The sequence below is a fragment of the Saccoglossus kowalevskii genome, chromosome 21, assembly GCF_978046115.1.
Source record: "Saccoglossus kowalevskii chromosome 21, keSacKowa6.1, whole genome shotgun sequence".
NCBI classification, from domain to species: domain Eukaryota; kingdom Metazoa; phylum Hemichordata; class Enteropneusta; family Harrimaniidae; genus Saccoglossus; species Saccoglossus kowalevskii.
The window spans coordinates 26,425,927-26,453,505 of record NC_140661.1 but is presented as its reverse complement, the minus strand read 5'-3'; the positions used below and the strand labels follow the sequence as shown (position 1 = coordinate 26,453,505).

Sequence of the window (27,579 nt, the reverse complement as noted above, 5' to 3'; positions counted from 1 at the left end):
AGATGGCCATAGCGTGTTATTGTTTACAAATAAGCGTCCACCCATGAGCATTTGCGTTTTAAGTACACGTTGTTATCGTCAGTTGGGACAACCTCTCCGCTTTAAAATAAATTTTATGTCGTCATTTATGAATTAATGTAATTTCTCCATGCGAGTAAATGTTGCTGTCAAATCTAAGTTTCACATACCGCAGCGATACAAACGGCACCATGGCACGCGATGAGGTTGTCTCCGCGTACTGTCGATACCACACGGTAACGTTTAGCGTGCATATCGCCACGTTATGTGACATGTGAAATATCAGATAGTGATATCAGATAGCGATATTTCATACAAAACATCACTACAGTAAATGATATGAATCGTGGTCATGAGATAAAGCGTGGTACATTCCATCCTTGTATAGAGATGCCTACATTTAAAGCGCGGTAGTCGTCGCGCTGCGCATGTGCGAGATATATGGGTCTCATATAAACAAAAATGGCGACTTTGACTGTTGCGCAGATCAACGAGTACGAACTGAGACGTTTCCAAGCTTTAATTAAGTAGTTTTCATGTTATTGAAAGGCATCGAAGGAGTCACCGGCGGTAATCAGTGCAAGTCGCGCCAGGTCAAACCTCATACTTGTGATTTCCATTTGAAGAGCGCATTGGATTGTGGGAAAATCAATGTTTATCAACACAAATGTGGCACATGCGCAGCGCGACGACTTCCGCGCTTTAATGTTCGAATTTCATGTAAATAAACAATGTATTTTACACGCCTTGTATACGTCGCTACGAGTTCCATATCGAACAGGACGCTGCACGACGACTGCCGCCCTTTAAGATCCTAATCTGCAACCACTCTGCAACCAGCTGTGATAACCTAATTGCAATTTTAATGTATGTCAAACAAATGATCCCAAGGTATGTCGGCAAGGGATTGTACACACGTGTTCTGAGTAGAAATATATCACTATTGTCTATTACATTACATTCATATTCATATCTTATACTCTTTAGGGGTTCGCAACGAGAGTACATCTCACATGTTTCGTACGTTCAATAATATATCCATGACTTTACAATGATAAAAAACACATATAAAGTCATATGACGTGTGTTAGCCTCATTGTTTGTGGAGAACTATGAATTATTTTCATATTGAATTGGTCAGAGTTACACATTGTTCTGATCGATATGAAAACCCAACATTGTGAGAATGCCTGAAAATAATGCCATATAGTATATCAAAATAACATTTTCCCACGTGTTTGATGAAAATCGGTAAGTGGAAACAATTAATTCGGATGAAACGCTCTTGAATAAATTAATCTCGAAATAGCAATAGAAAAATGGTAAACTTTAATTAAATTATGGGTACACCTTTTTTCTCGTTTTGTTACTTATTCTATTTTTTTCTTAGTCTGAGAACAATAACCAATACAATTAAAACTGCCAATATAATATAATAAATTATCCTAGGTTTTTGATGTCTGCATGTGTAACTAAAAGTAGACATATTTTGGGATCACAATTTTAATTTATCATATTTAAGAAAACATAACACGCATTTAATACATCGACAAAAAAATACTATCATTCCGAGGTCTGTTCAAGGATAATCGAAACCACACAGTATGGAGAAGTACTCCAATACTCAAAAGTGGCGGACGAGTGCAACAGCACATACGTAAAATAATATCGTAGACAGACGAGGCGTTGAATAGGAATATGAACTTTGGCACAACAAATATAATACTCAACAGGAAGAATAATGGCTTAAAATTGTGTAATGTAAGTTTTGCGTTGCTTGTTTTGACCGCCATTTTGTTATCATGTCAGAGGTTTCGCAGACAACATTTCAGTATAATGATACTTATTATGACATCGTGCATCTTGCTCTTCTTCGTGATATCTCTTCCATAAATCAGTAATATTTCTGGGTTCAACGTGGTGTATCGAGAATATACGATGGATTGGACATGTTCTATTCTGTATATACTCCCTTCCGTGAGTGTCAAACCGTTTATCCATTAAAGGTGTAATCTTGAGTTTCCTCATGCACAACCCAACAAAGACGTCTTCCCATGGCAGAAACGTCACAGCTGTTGCTACGTTGTGTACTCTTAAAGCGACATCACGTGACATGACGTATGCAGTACCCGCCAAATATGGCGGATAAACCCGTTCCCTGTAAATATGTTTAGGCGTGAACCATTTTGACTTTCTCCATCGCACAGGCGTAGCTTTGTAATGTTTAAACCCAACAGCGTAATCTTTACGCGGGCTTTTAGAGAGAAATGGCACCAACGAAAAATAATTAATGAACACGTCGTCGTCTGCCTTTAAAATATATTCCGCCGCAGGACAATACTTTGTAACTAAATACAGACTTTGCAACGTTTTCAACGTTAAATTTAAATAATGATCTTTAAAATTCAACACTACCATGTCATGGTGCTCTTCGTTTTCTTGGCGAAGTCTGTTCGCCATTACTTTGTTGTTTGTTTGCGCCAAAACAAAAACATTCACAATTGTTTTATCGCTCACTTTTTTGACGCCACCCCAAGTTTCACGAATCACCATTCTCTGCACCCAGTTGTCATGGTGGGTTATCACCATGGTTATTAAAAAGACACTGTCGTGACAATATCCCAAAGTGCTCTGGTTGAAATCGGCCGTACTGGCGTTGTCTGGCCGGAAGTAGTAGACTTTCCATCGGTCACGCCCGCCGAATAGAATGCTGTCCTCTATCGCCGGCATTATTAAACGGAAGAAAGCCAGCACTGAGGTAGCCAATAATGCGTACACTAATGTATTGTACGGCCTCACTCTCGGCATTATGCAAATTGTGGTCTTCCTCTAACATTCCTTCGTATTCTTCCTGTAAAATAAAATAAAATGTTATTCAGTAATGATAAACACCGGTAAATGTAACACTATATATATTCATTCTGAACTACTTTCCGTCCTCTTCATTGTGTTCAAAAACAGGGAAGTTGAACATTTTACAGAAAGTTTGAAACGTGATAGATTGTTTAGCCCAGGAATAACATCGTACTGAAGTGCGCCCTCATCCATGAGGATGTTTGCAGTCTTATGTTTCGATCTGCAAAGTCCTGAGCTTTCATATATTGGAAATGACAACTTCAACTTCCGTTCTAGCGAGATGATATGATAAGCGATGTAGTTATTTTAGCTGAGTTTATTCTCAGTTGTTAACATCAGTGTTTTCACAGCGTACTGTTGGGTGTGAATAAAATAGACACGTAAGCCCTGTGTGTGGTTTTACGATTCAATGAGCCGAATGTTTGCATCAACTCTATCTTATGCATATCAGCCTGCTATGATCTATTACCTCTCAGGTTATAACATCCCATAATATCTATTTGTGTGTGAACCATACAAAAACAACCCCTGACATTTCACGTGTGAGGCGATATAACATGTTCTCACTGAAGAGTAAAATGAAATCAATGCAACGCATGGTTGCTAGGCAACGGAACCAGGACATGACACACGCAAAACATATTAGCCGACATAGCCGTATAATGTATACTGTATTGAATAGTGAAAATAGACGTAATGTATGTGAATGCGTCTCATTGGTTACTGAAATAATCGGGGAATACTGGATTTGAACTTCCGGAATTTTGACACCGTTTTCAAATAAAATTCTCCATCCCGATGTCGTTGAGTGACCGTAACCCTGAACAAAAGAAATATGGCTTTAATGCGTGCACAGGTGATTGACATATTTTATTTATAGAGTTATATCCACTACATGGTGGTGAGCCGCTTTATGTCAGAATGAAGTTATGGTAAAATAATCAGAGCGAAAACTAACTTATTATCAGGAAACCAGAATTTCAGTTTGCCGCTATCATGTGAAAACATTCTTCGGTAAACGAAGTTGAACCTGCACACAAATAACAATGACTGAGTGTCGTAAAATATTGGTTGGTCTATTTAGCATTATACTACATGGCAGGGCTATGTGCAATGCATGTTAAAATTGTCCACCTCTGAACACGATTGAAACTGATACTTTAATTAGCACAAGTACTGAAATGAACCACACGGAATTCTTGATAGAATGTGGTAAGTTGTGCACTGTTTCATCGATATTCAAGTTGCAAACACACCCTCGAGGTCATACTATGATGTATACAAATTGTTGCTATGACATCCAATGGATTCGGTAAGATAAAATTAAATAACAAGGACGAATAGTGAAATTTTACCACTAAGGAGATACAATAATCGACACAGAATCTTGCAGTATTCATAGATTGACTCTAGAATTACAAAGCTAAATTAAAAATGAAGTTACTTTCGGTAATATTCGAATTTGATTCACATTTATATAAATGTTCCAGTGAAATTGACAAATGGTGTCTTTGTGTGCGCTATGCTCGTTCTATGGTGACGCAAATATAGTTTCGCAATGTTCGCGCTACAATGACGTAATTGGCCATGTTGACGTAGTGAGCGCTGTAGTGACGTGGTATGCGCACTAATGAAACATTGTGCGTATTCCGAACTGCGCCCAGTTGGAGGTGCTGAATTATTCGAGTTACGACATCGAGTTTCAAAAATGACCACGCCCACATTTGATACACCACGCCCAAACTGTAACTCGATGCTCAATTAATAGTTAACAGGACTTCGAGTTACGAGCAACATACTTTCAAGTTTTTTGTTTTGTTTAACATTTTATATTTCTCATACCTCGAAGTTCGGTTAACAAATTAATTCAAGTTAAAGTTCGGGTTACTAAAAATAAACGTTCAACAAAAACAAAAATATATATTGCCTGTATCTCGAAGTTCTGTTAAATTTTAATTGAATATCGAGTTAGAATTTGATATAGTTTCTCAAAAGTGGGCGTGGTTTCTAAAATATGTAACTCGATGTTTGTAGCTCGGCATCTCGTCCAGTTGACGTGGAATAGGCAATTCAATGCACGCTAACGGAAGTTTATGTATATGAATGAAAACATCTTAGCTGTGACGTCACGTGTATACATTATTAAAGAAAATTGGACATTATAAACAGATTGTTTGATATAGATTGATAACATTAGGCTGATTTATTTTGCACGAACGGATATAGACAAGATTCATCGCTAGTCGCGACTGTGTGTGACAGGTGTTCAGAGTATTCAGAGCCGGTGATATGTATCTATGTATATTGTTGAATTGACTACTAGTATTTTATTATGCGTGGTTTCTTGGTTGTAATAAACATGAATTAAAAGTCGTTTTATTTGAAGGTCAAGTTTGATACGTTATGTCAACCATGGCGCCGATCAAATTGTTATAAAAACTTTGTCGGATTTTATCCACTAACACCTGGCCAGCAAATGACGTCATAGTGATATACAAGTTTTGATTCAGATATTTTGTTTATTTTTCACATTCGTTCGTTGACAGAACTGATTAAAATGCGTGCCAATACAGAACAGAAACAATAACAATCTTGTATTGGACAGATTTAGTATATTTTGAGATATTCAATAATTAATTTTCATACGTAATCGGGAATTACAATATGAGCGTGGAGTTGACTTACATTACCACGTTGTTTTTTTTCAATGAGTGGCTGATTCGATTTGTTTGATTGGTATTTGATTGCGGGCATAGCAAATATCAAACACTGGCTTCTACGCATACGCATGAGTTACGCAATGTACATTAATCACAGATAGAAACGCGCGGACTAATACCCTGCATAAAATGCGCATAATTAAATTACGCAGTCACCAAGAAAACGCAGTGGCGACAGGCACGTGCACATTCTGATCCATCTACTCATCCGTGGTCTACACGCTCAACAACTGTAACATTTTAATTTATGCAACATATTTCTGTAATTTTTACTAAATTCTGTGTTAATGTCCGATGATTTAGATAGATTTGGCTTCATCCTGAGAAATTACATCATTAATACAGTCATTGAAATATTCACTTTGGTGACTCTCCGCTGAGAGAGGATATGACTATGTTGTCACACTATAGCTTAGAATATAAATATGATCAAGTTTTACTCCCAATCAAGCTTTGCGCTTGTTTACCGAGATATCGATTCAAACGACCTTTTCCCGCTTTTTTATAGGGTTATGCAAACATATGTGGTTATTTGAGAGACGGCTGTAATACGAGAAATCCGGATGAAGTCGAAACACACTTCCTCAAAGATGATGAATTTCCAGGAAGATCAATGCCCACTTTCAAGCAGCTTGTAAGTGTAGACGGAATATAACACTCGCAGCTTAATAACGGTGAACCGGTGGCATTTGTATCAACGATAGTACCGATGAACGACAGGTGTAATAATGTTGAGCTGATAAAGGCCTTTGACAGACAAGTTGGATATAGTTTAACTAGTCCCCCTAGGGCATGCGATAAAAAATACGTATTATCGAGCCAAGTAAACATTGTATGAATTACCGAAAACGGCTAATCAATATTCATCGCACGAGAAACCTAATGTCACGGTCCAAAATGTTACGATTGTTGCATAACTAGTTTCTAAAATTCCGGAAAGAATGAAGTACGTATGGGTACACATCGTCAATATTCATCAATACATGTTCCACGCTCTCAAGTGACCCAGTCACACGTGCACTGTAAAGAAATCGTGTTATATATATATATAGGGATTCAAAAAGCACGTGGGAAGGGTTTGACGCGGTGTTCGACACACTGTCGACGTATGATGGATGACATCTGCGTATTTTTCTAAACTCAGTTCCAGTCTCACAGGCTTATCGCTGCGCTATTGTGACCCTTCCTACTGGAGGTGTATAATAATAAATACAGTTGAGGTAGTATAACGAACGGGAACGGCAACCATATACGTGCGATACAGGGACTGGAAATCGAGTATAATATGCTATCCACATTATGGAGAGTAAACTCGTCACAATATTTAGTTTATTTACAAGGAATGATCCTCACACAGTCAAAACATATATCATAAAATTGTAGAGCTAAATATTGGCTGAATATTTACTTCAATAAATGTCGATATGATCGTCTTGTAAATTGAAACGTATATTAAATTCCGACCATAATGCATCAAAACAGAAACACGTGAACATATATATAGGATAATGACGAAAGAAACACCGTTGACCTTGGCCTACCGTGTTTCAAATCCGGGAAAAAAAAAATGGTTCAGTTGTCAGAAACATGCGGAATTTGTGGGGATTTTGTAATATGAACAAAAGGTCTGTCATACCCAATTGTATAAAAAATCAAGTTTAGTGTAGCCCCTCTTATGTACTAAATAACTGACTGCTCTCTAATAAACCCGGAACATGATACACTGTGGGCATTTATTAGGGGGGGGGGTGATATTTGAATATGATGTCAGAGTAATAAAACTTAGAGGACAGAGGCTATAAATTTCAAAAATCTTCAATTGAAGCGTTAAATGAATACACATGTGATGTATATGTGAAATGTGAACATGATCGAGCTAGACATGTCAGAGAATATAGGTATAGATTTGCAGTTCCCTAATTGGATTCAGTCCGAATGGTGTTCTACAAGAAAAAATAGGTCATATGTAATTATTTATGAAATTAAAGAAATCTGTTCGTTTCTTAGTTAATATAAAATCTACAGTACTAATCTCACTGTCTCTTAGTAGAATATGACCTGAATTCTATGGAAGTTCAAAAACAGTGCAATAATTGTATCTGAACAATTTCAACTGGAAAATTATGATGAAAATATACTTTCTAGAAAAGATTATTACACGAAGAACACAGAAAACTTTCCCGGAGATTTGAAACCGAAATCGTTATCCAACACGAGACACAATCAGCGAGGTGTTTGTATGCAAGAGATTTTTACACAAAAAAAAAAAAAAAAAAAACTACGAATGTTGTCGAATTTTATTAGCCCAACGGCTCGTTTGGCTGTGAAGTTTGTTATTATTTTTTCTGATTTGTAAATTGAAAAACGCATTTCTCAACCCGTATTCACGATGGCCGCCCCATAAAGTAACTATCGGTAAATTAATCGCATTTATTTCAAGTTTATCATCAGTTATACACCGGCAGTCGAGTGTAGATTCATCATCTCGCTATTCAAGTTCTCATTTACGCCCTCGACTGTCATTATGTGTAGAGGATTAGATACACTATTGCCACACATACTTCCTCTGCCTACCTTATAACTCCCAGCAATGCGAGCAATCCTTGTTTCCACGGTAATCGTCCTATCCTCAATATTTATGGTCAATTAGGACATGTATTTTTTATTTACGGTCTCACAAATCATAGACTGTCACGTGATTTATTGGATCATGTGTCTTGCATCGCTCTCGGTAACTTAAATATAGCCATTAATGATAAAACATCGTTTAAATATGTGATATCATAATTTGAAGCTAGGCAGCAGAAAGAGCACTTTTGCAGCAGCTGACTTTCTTATATTTGTGGCTGTTTACACGTGAAAACGTAGGTAGCTGCTTGGATAAAGTGCAAGCAAGCTCCACGCCTACTACATTAAGACCAAACATATAGAAAATGAATGACAGCAAAGACTATTTTATTCACTAGCATGTCTTGCAGTTTATAAAATTTACTGTTTTTTTACTGCGTATTTTTTTTTACTATTGGACGCTCATGAACCGGATAAAGTGAAATGGATATTAGTGTGTAAGTAGGTTGTATAAGTAAGATATTTCAAATAAACAATGCCTACAATGTGATCTGAAAGTCTCCGTCGCTTGAAACGACTCGGCAATTACCACCATGATATTGCCCGATATCAAATACCCGACGGTCATTGCCATGGCATCCAGCGTAAAAGTCAATTTAAGACCGCCAGCCATGGAAATGCATTACACCGTGACAATGAAAACAGCCTTCCTGCAACCGACACATCTCGTATTGCGACGTAGATAACAATTTCCGTCATAAATCGCGTCCACGACTGACGTCATATCTGGATCGCTGATCACTACCACGTTTACTTAATACAGCATACTTTGTGAACACACAGATGATTTTTCAAACAAACGGTACCACTATCTCCATCCTATGTCAACAGCCAAAAAAATGAGATATGTCATAGTATTTCCATCCTATGTCACCAGTCAACAAATTGAAATATGACATAATATCTCCATCCTATGTCAACAGCCAACAAATTGAGATATGTCATAGTATTTCCATCCTATGTCACCAGTCAACAAATTGAGATATGTCATAGTATTTCCATCCTATGTCACCAACCAACAAATTGAGATATGTCATAGTATTTCCATCCTATGTCACCAGCCAACAAATTGAGATATGTCATAGTATTTCCATCCTATGTTACCAGCCTACAAATTGAGATATGTCATAGTATTTCCATCCTATGTCACCAGCCAACAAATTGAGATATGTCATAGTATTTCCATCCTATGTCACCAGCCAACAAATTGAGATATGTCATAGTATTTCCATCCTATGTCACCAGCCAACAAATTGAGATATGTCATAGTATTTCCATCCTATGTCACCAGCCAACAAATAGAGATATGTCATAGTATTTCCATCCTATGTCACCAGCCAACAAATTGAGATATGTCATAGTATTTCCATCCTATGTCACCAGCCAACAAATTGAGATATGTCATAGTATTTCCATCCTATGTCACCAGCCAACAAATTGAGATATGTCATAGTATTGCCATCCTATGTCAACAGCCAACAAATTGAGATGTGTCATAGTATTTCCATCCTATGTCACCAGCCAACAAATTGAGATATGTCATAGTATTTCCATCCTATGTCACCAGTCAACAAATTGAGATATGTCATAGTATTTCCATCCTATGTCATCAACCAACAAATTGAGATATGTCATAGTATTTCCATCCTATGTCACCAGCCAACAAATTGAGATATGTCATAGTATTTCCATCCTATGTCACCAGTCAACAAATTGAGATATGACATAATATCTCCATCCTATGTCAACAGCCAATAATTTGAGATATGACATAATATCTCTATTCTATGTCACCAGCCAACAAATTGAGATATGTCATAGTATTTCCATCCTATGTCAACAGCCAACAAATTGAAATATGACATAATATCTCTATTCTATCATGCCACCAACCAACAATTTGAGATATGACATAATATCACTATTCTATGCCACCAACCAACAAATTGAGATATGTCATAATATCTCTATTCTATGCCACCAGCGAACAAATTGACATATGACATAACATCCCCACCCTATGTCACCAACCAACAAATTGATATGTCATAATATCTCTATTCTATGCCACCAGCGAACAAATTGACATATGACATAACATCCCCACCCTATGTCACCAACCAACAAATTGAGATATGTCATAATACGAACGATGAAGTCAATGATAAAACACTGACGAAATGGCAGCCGTTCACTAAAATATACACACCTTTTTTCTCGACACCCCCATATTCGCCCTGATGGAGTACCATTATTTATAAATTCTGGGTATTTGCATTTGTGAGTAGGCTCCTACATTAATGTACTACTCCTACTTCGTGCGAAAGTAGCCTCCGTAAGCACCACAAGGGCTTTTGGTTTTGTACAGCTTATGTGAAACATTGTCCAACAGATTAGTAGAAAATAAAGTAGAATGACCTCTAAAATAAAGCGACTTTGAGTGATCAGTTCTCTACTATTACAGGATTTGTTGTCAAACCAACTGCGTTTATCAATTTTCCTGGCGATCTCAATAATTAGTTGACGGTGTTCTGAATATAATAGATAAATGAATGAATGAATGAATGAATGAATGAATGAATGAATGAATAAATAAATAAATAAATAAATAAATAAATAAATAAATAAATAAATAAATAAATAAATAAATAAATAAATAAATAAATAAATAAATAAATAATCTGTTTAGCGCCAAAGGTCGGCAGAAAGGGTAATCACGGCCACGGCACTGCTGTGAAGTTCGGGTAAGTCTTATATGATAGGTGCTTATCAAGCCTCAATTTGAAGGCCGGTATACACTTACTGAGAGCATTCAAGGGTTATTTAAATCAAACAAGACATAAATGCTTTCTATAAATAGCTACACTAACAATAATGCACTTGCTTAAACACTGATATATTTGTTTTCAAAAGCTGACAATCCCCATCAATGTGCCGGCATGATTTAATTTGTTGAGCGATGGGTTATATGACAAAAGGCTTATAAAAATAGCGAGGGAAACAAAGTAAGCTAGAACGTTACCATGGAAACACTGACTGATATCCCTCATATCGACTAGGCTTACTATGGTGTCGGCCATTTTGAACGGGACTACGTCACACACAAATTGACAGTGCAATTGTATAAACAACGGGTAACGTGTTCCACAGAGCAAACTCGGGGATCACACCTTTCCCTTATTTCATCAACAATTCTAGAATTGTCTGTGAGACGGATTTAGCGATGGATGGGCTGCTGTAACCATACTCTTGTATAATTTCTAATTAGTTGATGACGTCATGAGTACCATAAATTGCATACGGATTGTATTTTACGAGTTTCACTGAATGTATTTTATATTTAAAGCGGGGGGGGGGGTGTCGTCACCTGCGCATGCGTCAAAAGGCCATAACGTGTTAATGTTTACAAACAGTCGTCTACCCATGAGCCTTTGCATTTCAGTGCGTGTCGTTATCATCGCCTGGGACTCAATTCCCGCGCGTGCGCAGGTGACGACCCTCCCGCTTTAATACATTTTTGTACCGGTATTCCACGCTATTTTTTCAATCCAAAGCAACTCGCTATGCAATGCTATATTACGTGCCCCAATACAACTGCCCAATAAGTTGCGCCTCAAGCGACAAAATGCCTGTGACGTCAACATGACGTAGATCAATTTAAACAATGCCGTTCAAATATACAACTCTGTTTGCTTGTGGATTCATTCGTCATTTGAAATGAAATAATTTAAAAAACAAAAAACAAAAAAAACAAAAACATTTTTGTACTGCGGCGACTACAGATCAAAACCATGTCAGATGAAAGCAATGAACGGCGTCACTTCATTGCCAGCTGACGCGACTCACTGAAAAAAAAACACCGTTATAAAACTTGGAGATCGCATGTTTTCACATAATAAACGGTGTCTAAATTTTCTCGCTGTGAATATTTAGTGTTGCAAATCGACAATTCTATACATTGGATCGTGGTGACAGATAACGGCCGGGAACGTGCACGAAATATTCATCAATGTAATGAGAATTGAGCTTGCGGCGTATCCATGGTGATCAGGGAATTATATATAAAATAAAGACTACAACTAAGAAAATTTACACATATCCGTAATCCAAATTCCTTTTTTATAATATCACCATTTCTTGATTTAAACTATTCATGTATTTTTGTGATGATTCTATAGGCCGCCGTGCTTGTTTACGCTGACAAGAACCGGTCGTTCGCACTCGAAGACAAAATAATAGCGCTGTGGGCAGTTGTTGTCATTGAATATTCATGTTCGCACTCCTGTTAATAAAACTACCTATGGGCAATGTTGTCGCACCCGGGGGGGGGGGTTACTCACATTGAAGTGCTATATGTATATGTGCCGCAAAAAAGGGGTCCCAAATTCACCACTTCTGTCTCAGACTGAAATGGGGTATATTATTTTACCATGTCTGTCTGAAAAGGTGTATCCCTTTATTCATTATTGCTGTCGAAAAAGGGGTCCATATTTTACAAAGACTGTCTCTAGAGCTCGAGTGATCCAACAATCAGGAGAATGAAACTGATTTGTTTTTCTGTAACGTCATTTCGATGCTTTTATCACGGGGAAATTCTTCTCCTCTGGGTTCTCCACACGTGTCAGGGGGGGGGGGGAATCTCGTCTCGTCTCTCTATCGCGTCCCCTTGAGGTACGGGACCGGAAAAGTCACTTAAGCTTTACAGTCAAATAGACGCACACAACAAAATACGTTTCAACTCTCGTCTTTAGTCGGTCAGTCGAGTACTCTATAAGACACAGCGCCCTGGTGAAAAGTCCCCAAGACTATCTCAAGGCTGACCCAAGACTGCCCCAAGACTGCGTCTGTCCTGGTGTTCTCGCCAAGACCAACTCAAACAACTTTATTCACTTTCAAAACCTTAACCAATTACAAAGCAGTATAACGACTTTAGGGCGTAACCTTCAATCATACAGCCAATCACACGAAATTTTTACACATCATAACACAATTGAATAATCGTCACTATATTAGGAAAATCACTGTCATAGTGTCAACGTCAGTTTATATCTATGGGCGCTAATGGTCTTGCAATAACATTCCACAGTTGACATTAATATACATCATTAGTTCTGGACTAAGACCAAGATACCGCATAAGCTTGAAATCGCAAGCTCATGCGAACGTGTGGACGGATCCCAACCAGTTCTGTCATCTGGCCCCATCATATGACCTTTATCAGTAGATGTCATGGCAACCACCATTAAGCAGAAATATAATCATGACACTTTTCCCTTGGTACCATTTATGCTTACTGTCTGGAAAGGGGTGTCAAATATCCACAGTTTGTCTAAAAAGAGGGAGTTTATTTTAGTCTGATAAGGGGTATGGGTTTGCAAGTACACCCCCCCCCCCCCACCGGGTTGTCACATCAGATCGCGGGCCGTAGACCATGAGTTTTATTTATGTAAAACAGAGTATTTGACATTAGTGTTGGTGTGTTAGGAGGGCAATTTTCTGTATCATGTCTGATACATCAACTCACGTAGGCTACCACGTTTAGTTTACTTTAAGCATTGGTGTTCAAGTCACGTATAGACAAGAACACATTCAAAAACCAAATTTGTTGTAGCCTTTTTTTTAGATTGTTGTCTGACTTTATTTACCTGCAGCAATTACACGCACGTGCCATGTTTTTTCTATGACTATCCGTGCACTAAATTTCTGTGTAACGAAAACCATTCTGTTTATTTGCATGGTTGTCTGCTTTGTCCGCCTGTCTGATTTGTTTCTTAATATCGTCATGATGGAAATATATATCAAGGTCTCAGTAGTATTACGCCAAAAATACGGATGTCGATGGTGTGTGTGAAGTTAATTGCAATTAACACAGAAAACGAGATAAACGTCATATACGTATCAACCCATGATCTCCCCCTAAAGCGCGATATATTGTGAATAAATTCCTAGCAACCATTTACACATCTATAGAACCGCGGTTCAATAACTCAATGGTGCTTTGTTTGCATTGTTGTTGTTCTTGATCAATGAATTGTATGCCACGAAATGAGGTAACATGCCAGGTAATATTGGCTAGAAGTGTTTTACGAATCGCCCACTGCATGTACATAATTATACTGTACGTTCATTTTACTTTATAGGTATTCATTTTTCAGGCTATATATTACACAGATTTGCATTTTCAGGTCGTTGTGGCGAAGGAAGATTTAATCAGAATGATTAAATTCGGCAGCAGAATCCATAATACAGCTAAAACCTAAGCCGAAACAATCACGTCTGCGAATCAAAATGACCAATTCGAATGAATACATAGTGATGAATACTTACATTTTCCAAACAACTAAAACCTACACACGTATTGAAATAATCGGGGGTTATCGTGAAGCATAATAAAAATATTACCTACAATTAGATAATGACTTGGCTGTGGTTCAATCATGATTTCAGAGACATCTTTTACCTTTGGGGATATTATAGAGATGACGTATAACGTACATATTAATAACACTAATCTATCAATTCATTATTTCAGTATCAATACATATGCATTTTGTTTGCCCTCAGTGAAACTCTTGGGGGAAACTCGCGATATAATATAGTTTTAGGGCCAGGCCCATGCATATTAAATAGCTAATTTGCATATTAATTATCTCAATTCAGTCTGTGTAAGCAAAATCTCAAAAACGTCTCAGATTTTGATCACATTTGGTCCAAAATTACCTTGGTGTAATGTGCAGACATGGTTAGCCATAACCGTGCATATTAAACAGCTATTTTGCATATTGTCTCAATTCAGCCAATGTAAGCAAACAATATCTAACCTCTAATGCCATTGACCCTTTACTGACTGTTGGGAATTTTCATTTTTTTTATATGTTTTATAAAACAACAATGATTGCATATATTCCGTATTCACGACGGAGCTTTGCAGAGTCTAAATTCCTATATGATCCATACACTGACATTATATATCGCTATGCCTCCGAGATAAGATGCCCTACAATGCCCTATTAAATAGTTCGTGTAGGCTGGTAATTATGCTAGTGACCTTTATTTGTAAGATAGGTAAGAGACGCCATGATTAATGCGCTTCAAATCATGTAATCCTTGTGTAATTTGGGATATGAAAAATAATGTACGCTTCACGTTTGTCGACACGTGCATATCAACTCGTGCCAATCATTTGAGATACGTGATGGTTGTCCAGAATCCTCACGATAGTCTTCCAATGCAGTGTATGGCACGTTTTCAGTCCATGCATCAACTAAGTATTACCGGTCACATGTTTCACGAACCATTACTGTATACGTCATCAACCACCGCCACAGAAATTGGATTCGATATAGGGTCGGGCTGTACAGCTGTACTTGCATTATCCGGCCATTCGATTTCTACGCTTGGAGAACGCTTGAGCGTTACATGCCTTCTGAGCTAAAATTATGTAACTGGCAAAAAATCGTTCATTATCTACACAGCGTATTATTTTAGTTGTGGTTTTCTGAATATAATATTGCAGAGCTTGCTTATTTAGTATATTCCGTATAGACGTGCCACATCCATTAGCGATGAACAATAATCAAAAATAATAATACTGAAATACTAAAAAAATAATAATCATTCACATTGATGCCCTGAGCACTGAGACGATGATTAATAAGTAATATTACCCCGTGTCTGGAATGAAGTAGAACGGAGAGAAAGGTTTACAGAAATATAAGAAATCCATGTCTCTGCACAAAAACCTCGTGAGGACCTCCCCGGTGCCGCACGTCATTCAATTCATTATTGTCGATTACGTAACTGGGGATAACAAAGAAACTAAATGGGATTACAGTTTGATTGCATCTCATGTATATTAATTTTAATATTTCCATCAACGCCACATGGACACATTGCGATAGTGTAAATCATGTACAACCTGCTCTGAATACACACACTCCATCATCAATAGCTCCTTAGAAGGAGCATTATTAATAAATTAATTACACTTTCAATGTGAAGTTAGGGTGTCCTGTTTAACAATTCATACACATGATTAAACATCATATATACCTTGAGATGTATATCACATATATTTGGCACAACATATTATATATACCGTGCACTGTATATTATAAATACCTAGAACAATACATTACGGATACACTGAACTATACATTATATGTAGGTTGGAAGAGTGGCGTCACTATCGGTTTATAAATCACACGAGTACTAGTAGTCACGAACTGAAACTGGAGGTACTATAAATGACGTTAAGACTATTACTTTCACTTCCTGATGACATATAATCACATGCTTACTTTCAATAAGCCGCAGCACACAGTGTCAGCGATTTACTTCGCATTTTTCTTCGATAGTTAATTTTCCGTATCAGTACCTTGTGAATTGGTTTTCTCTATACAGTAGAACGTCGATTATCCGAAATGTTCAGTTATCCCATGGAGGTATCCAAACCTACTGTGTATCCCCTAAAGTTTGTATGCATGTCTGGCTGTGTTCCGTATAATACAGAAGTCAACTGTGAACAATAAATATTACAGTCGTCTTGTTAGCCGTGGTTTCGCGGCGTTTTGGGTCCGGGAAGGTATTTTGCTTCGTCTGTCAGTTAAATATACATCCGACTGTATACCGACGATGTATATATAACTGACAGACGAAGCAAAATACCTTCCCGGACCCAACACGCCGCGAAACCACGGCTAGGTGTTGCACGTGATGGTGTTGGTAAATCGACGATATCTGATATCAAGGCAAAACAAACGCTGCTGGATTTTTCCAGTAAAATGGATTCAAGTGCAGGACTGAAACGAAAGATAATGAAAACAGCCAATTACGATCGTTTAGAGAAATCCGTCTCCACTTGGTTTTCCAAAGAAAAAAGCAAAGGAACTTTATTATCGCTACATTTTACGGACATTTTGAAACAATTTTTTAACATTCCAGCGTGCAACATTTTTATTACAGCCAAAACTAAGTCAGCTTGGACGTTCAGTTGCGAGACGTAACAAAAAAACGCAGCCAGTGATACATTTTGAAAATAAAAATACAAAATAAACGCAATCAGAGGCGCCGACCACGCGCGTTGGTAATAAATAGAACGCGTTGTGACACAGTCTCACCAGCCTCTTTCACTGACGTAATATAATTATGCTATTTCCCCAACGCACTCATATTTAATACATTGACGAAAAACACCACAAGAAAAATGTAAATCAAGCTTGAAATTACAAGTAACTCAACTCGAACGCAATATTCATCACTGTAAAAGTGGATAAATTCGAACCAGCCAGTTCATGACCGGAGACGTCCGGTCGTCTTCGTTGATAACTCGCCAATTCACTATAATCGTGGTGGTGAACTGTTTAGCTGATTTTTAACAGATGGAAATTCAATTCATCCCAACTTATTTAAATATTCTTTCGGAAATTTGAGACATTGTTAAAAAATCCTGTACAGGAATATGTCTGATGTAAACTAATAATACGCAATTATCCAGGCAGTACTAGAAATTATTGCTGATACTAATCATGTTTTGTATTGGGAAGTTGGATACTTGAACGTGTAGTCCCGGGCGTGTAGTAGACGAGCACAATCGTACTGTCACATGTTTTTCGTCTTAGCATTGTCTTTTCGTCATAACCGTCGCAGTCCGCTTCATTGAATGTTTAGTTTGATAATTTATAAACATATATTTAATGTGAGACTGTTGCTTTCAAGTTGTGTTGTAATACAAAGATGATTTAAACGATTGCGTTTATTTTGTTCTTTCATACTCGAAATCTATCGCTGACACCGTTTATTTTGTCATGTCTCACAACTGAACGTCCAAGCTGACTTTGTTTTGGCTGTACAATGTATTACTTTTTAAAATTGCAACTGATTAAATAAAAAATGTTTGTAATGACGTACTCTACACGTGCTATTGTTTGATTTCATTACAGTCATTTGCGTTAGAATTTGTGTGTACGCGAGCCTGTAAATTTGACCCCGGCCACATAAGATCGCATATCCGAACTGTTATGCCGTAACCGAACAAAAAAGCATGTCCCCTTAACTGTACGGATAATTGACGTTCTACTGTACTTCATCGAGTCTGCGCGACGGCAATTGACACGTTCATGTGACCGCTGGGAAACGATGCCAGGAGTCGTTCGTGAGCCCGAGACGCGTGAATTGGGTTTACATTAAATGATAAATACTGACACCGAAGAATGCAAGGCTGATTTACAACGTACAAACAAGTTAATGCGGTACTGTTTATTTACAGGGTGTCTATAATGCCTAAATTGAAATACAAGATTACTGTGCCAAAATTTGAGGTCAAGGCGGGAAAAAAATAGGGAGAAGGAAAAAGAGATGGGAAGATAGACAGAGGCTGAGATAGGCAGGGATGACGTTAGTATGTACCACTGCTACTAGTGCTATTACATCCATACACTGACAGTGTCGCGCAGATTTCGCCTTGTATTTAAAATATACCTTACACACGAGCAACTGAGAGATTGTGTGCAAAATATGTTGAATCATAGATCTCTTTTCTAAGGTTTGTGGTTGAATGTAGCACGATTAACACGAATCTCACACATTCGACTAATAATTAATTAACTTACTTACGGAGTCTAGATAGATGACAGTTCGCGACAGTGACTGGAAGGTGCTCGGCCACGGAGATTACGCAGCGTTGAACTCGTAAAATATTCTATTCATTGCGTCAAACTGAAATATACGTATATTCCCCACTACATACATGTCCTTGCTCCTGAACAGTCAAACTCGACGCATGCGTAAAGCAAACAGACACAACCCAGATAAGAAGCAAGACGTTCCATAACTATGCAAATTAGGAAATGATGCATCTGTACATATCGTAATTTATTCAAGCCTATCATTAAAAACAATCGTCATGTTTCCAATCAGAGATGAGGTAAGGACTTCACAGTATGAACTGACTGACTTCACTGCCACCTTATTTATTAGTTATGTTAATGGGAATTTTAATGACCTTTGTATGCGAAATGCTTGCCATGGCAACGTTTGAAATGGCATCACGAACAGTTTAGGCGATCTAATTGGAAATGCTAGTTGAATCAACCCATACTTCAGCGCAGCGGGTTTCCCGTGGTAATTGACACACAATGCAATTAAGTATCCGTTCTGGCGGAGCTGGATGATAACATAATACACTGGCAGGCTACGGATATTTCAGTCTGGATAAGGGCTGCTTTTTAAAACAACAATAATTAAAATATAATGATATTAAATTAGACACAATATAGTGTTTATAAATAAATAACAAATAACTAAATAAAATCCACAATAGGAGGAACATATTTATAATGTACAGAAAATTTATGTTTTATTTATTTATTTATTGATTTCAACCAAGAGAGGGCGCTCGCACACAAAGACAGATGATAACATGGTTGAATGCGACTCGTGTTTTTGATGACGGACATTTCAGTGCATATATCAGGTATAATAGTTCGTGTCAATATATGCATATAATAAATCATTTTAGTAAAGGTCAACAGTATGTGACCCGACGTTAATTAATCTTTTGTTCTTTCCCAACATAAATTATTTATAAAAACTGACAAACAATTTTACAAAATGTGAAAATATTTGCACTAAAATTTGTGGCGGAAAAAATATCTGTCACTCAAAAGATAAATTTACCGTTCGTACTAATATCACTGAAAATCGATTTCGTCTAGAATAGAACTTATTGGTTTCGTATTTATTAGTCCACATTTCTTGGAATACACTGAGAACAAATCCGATTCGAAATAGTGCCTAATTAAAATCTTCTCTTTTGGTATGTGTTATACGACGTGTTATATAACCTGTAGAAATTAGCATACACCCATGTGTCAGTCAAACAAATATGACATTACGTTAACATTTGCCACTTTGCTTTTTAGTTCTAGTCAATTCATATTCAAATATTATTAAAAATATTAAAAACATGATGATATTGATAATAACATGATACTAGTATTGCTTTGGTCGAATCCCATTTGCCAGTTGGCAGCAGATACCGTGACGGCAGTAACTTTACCCTCCGTCTCGAGAGTCGCCTTACTTCCATGTGTATACAGCTGTTGTTCCATCGTTCCCGGTTACCGCAAGTTTTACATTCTTTATGCGAGTTTTACATTCTGGGTTTTGTACGCAAAGCTCTTTGTTTACGGGCTGCTATTTTATGCGGGGGCAATGTCGAATTACTTAATCTGTCGATACCAGAAAGAGAATCTGCTTATGCTTTACATATTGAAAAGAAGATATGCCACGGTTGCCAAGAGTGGTGATTGATTGCCGTTAATCGTTGTCTGAATTAATCACCGTATTAATAATCTTTATGGATAATGAAATGTGACGTAATTACAAGTTATATTTTACTTAATTCATCTAATAGATTGTGTAATCCAACCCAAAGCTATGAATATTGAACGCTCACACATAAATAAATGTTGCCATAGTAACAATGGAAATCGATCTCTGTGAGGGACGTACCCAGCTTGAAGTACAAAAAAATCAATTTGCATTGCCTACCTCTTGAAACATATTCCGAAAGGATTGATGTGGCACTTAGCATGAACAAAAATACCGTACCAATGACGTAGGCATCTAAGTAGTGACGTCACGTAGCAATATGTAACGTAACTAATTATTAAGTGGCTCCATTCTGTCCAACACAAAGTAAATAAGATACGGATACGAAGCTGGAATATAGACCAGAGCCTAACCACTGGCAGGGTAATGATATTTCTTAACTCTAATTCTGATATGATGTAACTGCAAAACTTTGTATTCGCTATAAGGCCAGACTTTTATTATCCCTTGTTTCGCGAACCCGCCGAATGAACAGAAGCCAAAAATGAAATAAAAATAAAATTTTATTTCAGCGTAATTTCTCGCGCCCGCCGACTTGTAAGTGCAAAAAATTGCTAAAAAAACTTATTTTTATCTTCATTTTTTTCCGCCCGCCGCATAACAAATCCAAGTTGCATTTTCAAGGGAGTATCATGAACAAAGTACCAAAGTCTTGCGCATATGAGGAAAAAGGTTATACATGGAATAACATTTTATTTCATTTCTTCTCAGTCTCCGATCAATGATCTCAATTACAATTCTTTGAGAATCACACAAATCTAATGAAGAAAAAAAGAATTAATTAAACAAGGAATAAAAAAAGTCTGATCTAAGAAAGAAAGAAAAAAGAGTGCATCTTTTCCATATTTCGTAGGAGCGACTAGCCCTCATTCAAACGTTTTTTATTAGTATGAATCATGGTGAAGTTGTTTTCGTAACAAGAAATATTAAAACTGCTCTTGGTTGAAGCAAAGTTGACTAATACCAATCCAATACCACTGTTGCCTGAAAACCGCCCAGCGTGCAAGCAGGTTTCTATAGCGATGGAAAGGTGTTAAACAACGATGTCACCATGGAAACGTATATAACATATATTAGTAATATAGGAAAATGTTTGGCCTAGGAAGACGGTATAAATCAGGGAAGGTTTACTTACACCTTACTTTGTGTACTGCAATATCATTGCAATTAATCATTTCACTCAAACACTATACTTAATTTGCACATTTACAGAACATTCACAGGCTACCATTGAGGGCGCGATTCATCTAAATATTATGAAACAGAACAAACATTTGTACTTTTTTCATAGTTTAGTATCTTCATTTATTATTTGGATTTGTATACATTCTTTTGTAATCCATATTTAGACGATCCTAATATAATACGGATGCTCTTTGTCAGCTTTGATTAAGTCGGAACAATTCGGCAAAATCTGTTCAGATCAACGTACTCGGTGAAATCACGCCCATTGTCAACCAGTGCACGGAGGACAGTCATCATCATAGCTCAGTCAAATAGATGACTTCTAAGTCAGTCATAAATCTTGGTACAAAATAAGACAGAAACCCAGTAATACTGAAAGGTATTGAACAATTTATATGTGATCGTGAAATTCTGGAGTAGTAGAGACTCCACCCACAAAAACAGACTTAAAGACAAAAATCATCTTGACATTTTATCGAAATTTAACCTTTTGTCAATTCAGTTGTATGGAATTTGTTTGTGATGCACTGCGCCCTCTCTTGTCGAAATAATCACATCACATCATGCTGGATCCGATATCCGGTATGCTCGCGCTTCTTCAGCTTGCTGGGAATGTGGTTAGTGGTCCTATGCATGATACAGCCACGAACTAATCTAGCACGACCGGAAGTCGTGCTTGTACCATGGACAGAACATTCCAGAGGGGTGGAACTTTCGCAGCCTAATCGCAGGTTTTTCGAAAAACGTCGAAAAAGCACAATAATTAGTAGAAATGTTCCTGTTTTGGGCGGACTATTGATAGAGAATAATGTCTTTATTACAGAAATGCTGAAAAACCGTGAGTTTTTGCCTTAGTTATTTATTTATCGGCGAAAAACTGCGAACTCGGCAAATTTGGTTGCACAACTTCCCTCTATCATATACACCCAGCGACACCGATGCCAGCTGACTGTGGTTGGCCAGCTCAAACTCTTGCAAATCTCAGGTAAACAAGACACACTTACTGTATTTGGATTGCACCAAGAGAAATCACTGGAAAAACACCAAGATTAGAACATCCAAATACACACAGAATAAACCCACAGGTACACAGCCGCTAAGTAGTAATCAAAAGACCACATGTTGGTCTCACCTTTGACCCAGGTGATTACGCCCTCAAACAGGGAGCACCTGAGGAAAAAAATATTAAAAAAATTTCATTGGTTCTTGCAAGGCATTCAAATTGACGAGCAGATACGAGCAGCCATTGGTTGATTAGTGGCATGAGACCAGAAGTACATCCCGGAAATTAGTACGTCTTTGAGTCCCATGTTCCTTGTCAGGCTGCCAACGCAGAGGGCGACAACAAGGCTACAAATAAAAGTGTAAATATGACCGTGTTTTATGAATTCTGAATGAATTCCTATCCTACATAACATTTGTATTTAGTATAGATTCAGAAACAGCCAACGAGTTCACGCATTCCCATTCAAATTATTAGATATTGCTTGTTCCTATCAATTTTAAATGTCATTAACGAAAATTAGGGTACCCAAAAACTGTTCGGTTGTGTTCCCTCTCTACTCCCTTCACAATGTGCCACCCATTATGGAATTAAAAATCTGCCCTCCCTTTTAATAGTTACCTTCCTTTTCCCCACTCAGTGCATATGCGAGCACCCCCTCCCACTACCGTACGTTTTTGTCGAACAGTTTATGCACTCACAGACGCAAAGTGACAAAATAATGGTCGTTACGATGAACATCAGATGTCCTACTCGCTGAGTGATCAAATGCTATGTAGTGTACTGAACGTAAACATTGGCAAACAAAATACAAGTGACCAAGTGAACTTCGGGAGTTGTTTAATGGCTTATTATAAACTACCTACTACATGGATACAAATAAATATGCCCTCCTAAACACGCACTCGAACAGCTTTTTACACGAACAGCTTCGTTGACTGATTCTGATGATGTATAAATTCCTCCATTATTTTCACCAGTTTTTGAATGTTCGAATGTGGTGACTCTTCGCTAGTGCACATGCGCTTTGCACAACCTAAATATACGCACACATACCACAACGCTATCATCATTTTATCCAACAAATTATACTTGCTATAATTATTTGCCGATACAATGATTCAATTTTGCGATAATTACGTACAAGATGTAATGTAAAACGGAATTATGTTAACACACTCAAAATACCCACAATTTTACACAATAATGAGGGATGGGCTTTAGGGGAGAAAATATATAAACTTCGCATTTTTAAGGATGATGTTGCTGTAATGTCTTTTCTCTATCAAAAGTAAGTGATTTCCCCCAAATATGCATTTTTTCAGTAGCTTTTGCAGAATAATTTTCTTTTGTAGATGACTCTACTACAACAAATCTAGCGCATGGGACACACTTGAATATAGCTTGACATCACTACCAGATGACCCCCCCCCAATAAAAACTTTAATGATTTTTCACCCCTTTTAAGTGGTGCATCCCAGATTAGCGAAAGCAACCATACATTTTTTACGAATTCCGACATTCCAATACATGCCTCGTGTCCCTCGTCTTCTCGATGTAGAAACAAAACCTCCATGAATTCAAGTTGAATATACGCATTGCATTTCTTTGTTTGTGCTGCAAATCAACATGGCAGTCAATTGAGTTAATGTATATGGAAGTTTTGGTCACGTGGTTATGTTGAGAAGATATAAATCTCAGGACAACTCATTATAAGCGTGACATTTCCCTGGTAGCTTATATTTCTGAAACTTTTTCCACAACTTGTACATACCACTTGTTTTCACGTGATGTACAGTGAACAATCTGTATAACGAGCATGGTTGTTGTGGTTTGTAAAGCTTCGAAAATGTGTCGAAACGATTATCATGTCGCGGCAGAATCTGAATTTGCTGCATGACTATGCCTACATACACATCCTCCCAGTGCAATAATTTGGTTCTGATAGATTCCAAATACAAACGAGTTACTACGTCTATGGACGCTATGTATCCTGTCCCGCAAAGATAAGGAGGATATGTCGGACCAGGGTAAACATCCTCAGACGTGTACCATTTGCTACCCTTCTGTCTTTGCGGCTTTGACGCGATAAAACGGTGCCCAACGGCGTAGCCTGTCATCGGTCGAGTTGCGAGAAATTCGACTATAGATTCAAAGTTGACAAACACGTCGCTATCGGTTTTCATGACGTATTTAGCGTTGGGACAATATTGCGTCGCCCATTTTAACCCCATGATGGTTTTCAAAGTCAGATTAAGGTAATCATCGACAAAATTTTCTTGTAATATGTCACCCTGTAGTTTGTTCTCTTCTATAAGATTGTCTTGTATGCTGTCGTTTGTGGGCGTGCCCAACAGAAATAGGATTACTATATCTCTGTTTCTAGTAGCAACTTCATTTGCCCACGTGTTCCGAATCGCTGATCTGACGGTCTTTGATTCAGGCTTCGACGTTACTAAGACCAATAGAAATACTTTCCTGTCCTTACACATATGCGGATGATTCAGCGTTAACTCATAGTCGTGCAGATTAGTATACTCGTCTGTTTCGTTGAAAACTAGACTTCTGTTGAGTTCCCGTCGGAGTTTTTCGACATTTGCCGTAGAATTGACAGTGTCCCCGTCGTCCCTTACTAGTTCATACTTGCTGTCGGGTTTTTTCACTCTCTGGTACAAGGCAAACCAGACGGTGACATTGCAACAAATTAGCAGCACAAACGGAAATTTATTCATCGTTCAACGCATGCTTATAACGGCAGATGAATGGCCTGGTAACCTAAAAATGTAATGCAGACTATATAATTAGTTCAAGATTGTCACTTTTCAATTCGAAAAATGGCATTTTTTGTGTGGTAATTTAGAACGAAAATGATATTTGCCGAAAGGTATATGTGAAAGACAAGCTGTATTTTTAGCTAGTCTAGTTTAATCAAGTGGACTGCTCTGCACTTCATTCCGATGCCCCGGTCTGTTTTTTTCATCTTCTGTTACCACCACACACTTACTTTCGCACACGCGCAAGAATTGAGTCCCAAGCGACGATAACAACACGCGCTAAAAACGCAAAGGCTCATGGGTAGACATTTGTTTGTAAACAATGACACGCTATCTCCATCTGACGCACACGCAGGTGACGACTCCCCCGATTTAACCTATTTTTTTTCTACGTATATTAATCTTATATAATAATTGTATGTTTTTATAATTCTCCTTTTTAATTCGTAAAATTGTACTCCCTTGGGTGAGAACCAGTGTGGCAGGCCTGCTACGAGGTTTCAGGTTTTAACGTGCTATAATGGGAACTGCAGTGTTGAAGTACAGTGTAGTGATTTTTGATTCACGGGTAAATTAAAACAAACTACTTTAAATGGTACTATAATCACCTTAGCACGCCGTTGGCAGGCCAGTCACATTGGTTCTCATTGCAAGAGGTTAAGTTCCCCCGACCCCCGCCAAATTCTAAGACAAATTAAAAACTAGACACAAACACTTAACGTGTTGTATAATTACATAAAAACAATCAACAGCATCGAGGCAGACACAGAAGGAAACAACAAGACAAGCCGGTAGGCTGGTTGTCGTCGATCCGCTCCGCTCAAAAACAAGCAACTTGTTTTTAGCTGTTTCCATGGTGTGACATAAACGTGAAGCTACCGTCGGGTTATAACTAAATGGGCCCTATACGAAGTTCGCAAAAGCCATTCAGTCTTTAGAAGTCACTTAGTTTATTACTAGGACGTATTCTGCTGTTACATTTATTATTTCCAACCTTTTTGCGATAGTATTTTCTAGATTGAAGGCAGCATTAACAGTTCGATTCAAAGTTAAAAGTTGCGTTGGGATTACGTTGATACAGTGTAACAATGTCGGTGTCGGTGATATCTTACCAGTACGCTACGTAGCCAAAATAAAAAGCATGATCATTTCAACACTGCTATTACAAAACTGGTAGGAGGTAATACATTTGGGGCGAAAGTATTCAAAAAACAGTTTTTGGATGTTGCAATGGCAGTGGTGGGCCAGGATTGTTTTCCAATTAGTGACGGTACGACCTACCTGTGAAGTCTGAACAAAATCAGCCGAGCCGAAAAAAAATCACAGAAGAGTTAAAAGCCGTTGCTAGTGAAAAATTACCTCAACCTTGGGGTCAAGTTTCTCGGTAATGATAAAAGATATCAAAAATTCAAATAGTAACTTTGTGTCCACACTCAAGCTGAGTAGAATGAGCTATGTCTGAAGTGTTTTATCCTACATTTGTAGGAGGAGATACATTTGGCGCGAAGCTATCCAAAAATCAGTTTTTTGGCTGTTGCTATGGCAACGATGGGCCAAACAATTTTTTCAAATTTTTCCTGATAACTAGGGTGAAGGTGTGACCTACCTGCTAAGTTTGAAAGAAATCGGCCAAGCCAAAAAAATCACAGAAGAAATCATATGTGAAAACACTGGGAATCACAGACACACACAGACACACACACACACACACACACACACACACACACACACACACAGACACACACATACGTGGATTGCTATATGTTGTGAGGACTAGGTAACAGCACCCCCCATACGAGGACACCATTTTCCCCTGTACCTACTGCCATAAAATTAAAAAACATATCATCAAATCTATTAAGGATATGCCCTGTTTACGCATTTTTAGAGTATCTCAAAATTTTGCTGACCTGGTTTTTCCTATGCCACAGAGGACAAAATTCCGAGGACTGTGATTTTGTTGCGAGGACAAGGAAATTTCAGGGGGTGTCACTCATAATCT

General features: G+C 37.8%; 1 protein-coding gene across 4 annotated transcripts in view; it reads right to left on the bottom strand.

Moving 5' to 3' along the window:
- Positions 1 to 1,505: 1,505 nt before the first annotated feature.
- Positions 1,506 to 27,579, bottom strand: part of LOC144359574 (beta-1,3-galactosyltransferase 5-like) — a 68,493-nt gene continuing 42,419 nt past the window's right edge. Inside the window, exons 2-3 of one of the 4 annotated variants that reach the window (XM_085494779.1) lie at positions 22,805 to 22,970; positions 1,506 to 2,869 (exon numbers count right to left, since the gene is read on the bottom strand). In XM_085494779.1, coding sequence (XP_085350905.1) covers positions 1,819 to 2,826 — 1,008 coding nt within the window. In that variant the 5' untranslated portion in view covers positions 2,827 to 2,869; positions 22,805 to 22,970 and the 3' untranslated portion in view covers positions 1,506 to 1,818. Of the gene's footprint in view, positions 2,870 to 18,832; positions 19,027 to 21,888; positions 22,140 to 22,804; positions 22,971 to 27,579 lie in introns of those variants that run through there. The other 3 variants (XM_006821515.2, XM_078012689.1, XR_013422038.1) reach the window with 3 other exon arrangements.